Source organism: Neurospora hispaniola (assembly GCF_033458365.1).
Source record: "Neurospora hispaniola strain FGSC 10403 chromosome Unknown B0T23scaffold_3, whole genome shotgun sequence".
Lineage (NCBI taxonomy): Eukaryota > Fungi > Ascomycota > Sordariomycetes > Sordariales > Sordariaceae > Neurospora > Neurospora hispaniola.
Genome location: NW_026944408.1, coordinates 2421742 through 2423929, shown reverse-complemented (window position 1 = coordinate 2423929; position 2188 = coordinate 2421742). Strand labels below are relative to the sequence as shown.

General features: G+C 51.8%; 1 protein-coding gene across 1 annotated transcript; it reads left to right on the top strand.

The window, feature by feature from the left end:
* The first annotated feature begins 367 nt into the window (after positions 1–367).
* Positions 368–1907, top strand: B0T23DRAFT_115394 (homeobox KN domain-containing protein). The gene is made up of 3 exons (XM_062831944.1): positions 368–393; positions 453–1381; positions 1443–1907. The coding sequence occupies exons 2-3, from the start codon at positions 601–603 to the stop codon at positions 1847–1849; spliced, it is 1188 nt and encodes a 395-aa protein (XP_062694131.1). The 5' UTR covers positions 368–393; positions 453–600; the 3' UTR covers positions 1850–1907.
* Positions 1908–2188: the final 281 nt, after the last annotated feature.

Here is a 2188-nt window from a genome sequence, read left to right as displayed (position 1 = left end):
GCATCCTGCAGCAAGTGCGTTCAACATATCTGCACACAACAATTCCGAACAACATATCAAGCAACGAAGGTTCCATATTGCAGCTCCGAGAGGTGTACGCCAAGAGAAGTCGACACTCGACATATCAATACACATCGATGCCAACAACCTCGAGTGTCATCTAGTCAATTCTGCACCTTCGTGCTATTTACCTATTCGGAATTTCGCCGCAGTCGATGAGGTGAAGGCTATCAACCAACATTGGGCTTTTTTTCTTTCTAAACTTTTTATAAAATAGCTATCCTCCCAGAAAAACCTGGGCCCTTTTCCTTCACTCCTCGTCACTTTTCACTGTGCCATATTGTCCCACAAGCACTCCCGAGTCTGCTCTTCCGTCAACATTGAAGACCAAAGGTAACGTGCCTCTGACACAAAACGGTCAAGACAAATAAAACTGACAAATCGAGTGTTAGCACACGCTGGCTTCGTTGCCGCTAGTCGTCCACTTCCTATAGAAGCACTACCCTGTGTCTAACGGGCGCCTGACATCTGACAACACCACACCACAACGTTCCGCGAGACCATTGCCCTCTCAGTTCGATATTTCTTACTTCATCCAAGATGGCGACATCATTCTATCACCGTCCACCGCACCACCAGCCTCAGACAATGCATGGCCTGAACGTGAGTAGCTCACAGAGCGACCCGCGGTCGCTTCCATCTCCCGGCTCAGCACTGCCACCCATCCGGTCCATTATTCCAGATTTTGATAAGCTGGACATGGACTATGGCCGCCGGCAATCTCAGGTGCATAAGGATACTATTGATGGTGGAAACTCCCAAGGATACACCACTGATCGTCTGCCCACAACGGGCTCTAGCCCCAGCATCAATGTCTTTTCGCAACATAGTCATGGCCAGCAAGATTCTGGAGCACGTACCTATCTAGATGGCCCGCTTCCGCGTCTGCCACCGTCGGACGCTTTTGCTCAACACAACGGCTATCATCAAAACAGCGAGCCACGGCGTGGCTACCCTCACTATGGGCCACACCAGCCCATATACCGTCAGGATAGCTACCCTCCTCACGGGTATCCTCAAGGTTCCTACTACCCCCCACTAGAACACCGTCATGGGCCCTTCCCTCAACCCGGATCCCAGCAGAATCTCTACGAACAGCGTGCCCGCAGCGAGCGCTTGCACTATGCTCATCCTTGGGGGAGCCACTCTGATTCTGCGGTGAGCCCTCGGGGCGGCGATGGGGGCAAGAACAAGAGACGTGGCAATCTTCCCAAGGAGGTTACGGAGAAGCTGTACGCTTGGCTGTACGGCCATCTAAACCATCCCTATCCGACCGAAGATGAGAAGCAAAAAATGATGAGAGAAACAAACATGCAGATGAGTAAGACAATCCGAGAGCGTCTCATTCGTAAGTACCACTTTACTGACTGTTGGTTTTGCAGATCAAATTTCGAACTGGTTCATCAACGCCCGTCGCCGCAAAGTACCCCTCCTCATCGAACAGGCGAAGGCCGAAACCGAGGCCGCGAAGCATTATCGTCCCAACTCGTCACCCATCGCCCGCCGAACTCGACCGGTTTCGGTCTCCCACACGAGACACTACAGCCGCTCGGGTCCAGGCCGTGGCGTGCCCAGCCGCCGCAGCGTCAGTGTCGAGCCCTCAATCAACAACCTTCTCAATTGCCCGGAATCTGACGCGGATGTCCGACCACCGCAATATGCCACCCCCATGAGCGACAGAGGCGTCCTTGATTACAGCAGCCGGGAGAGCTCCGAGTCTTATGAAATGGATTCTCGTTACCAAAGCTATGGGCATGGACATGGCCATGGGCACCACGCCAGCATTTGACCTCTCGGGGCTGTCACAGCCATTTTCCCCCCCAAGCGCTTAATATCTTTTCTTGAGAATCTTATGTCACGGCATGGTAGGAGTTCTGGACAGCATTTGATAGCAAGGGATTAAGTCATCTGGTTCTTTCTGTCCCTGCTTCAATTTTCTCTTTTTCAAAAAATTGTTTTTCTTTTGGCACATCCTTCTTTAGGATGGCATTTTGGGTGGCAGAGTATACCCTACGATTATTCACAGCGTATTTGGCGTTTCGGCTTGGATAGATATCCATCGGGGCTAGAACGCGGCGCCCCTGTCGTCCTTGACAACACGTTGAGTGAATTTTCTCGATGGCTTTTC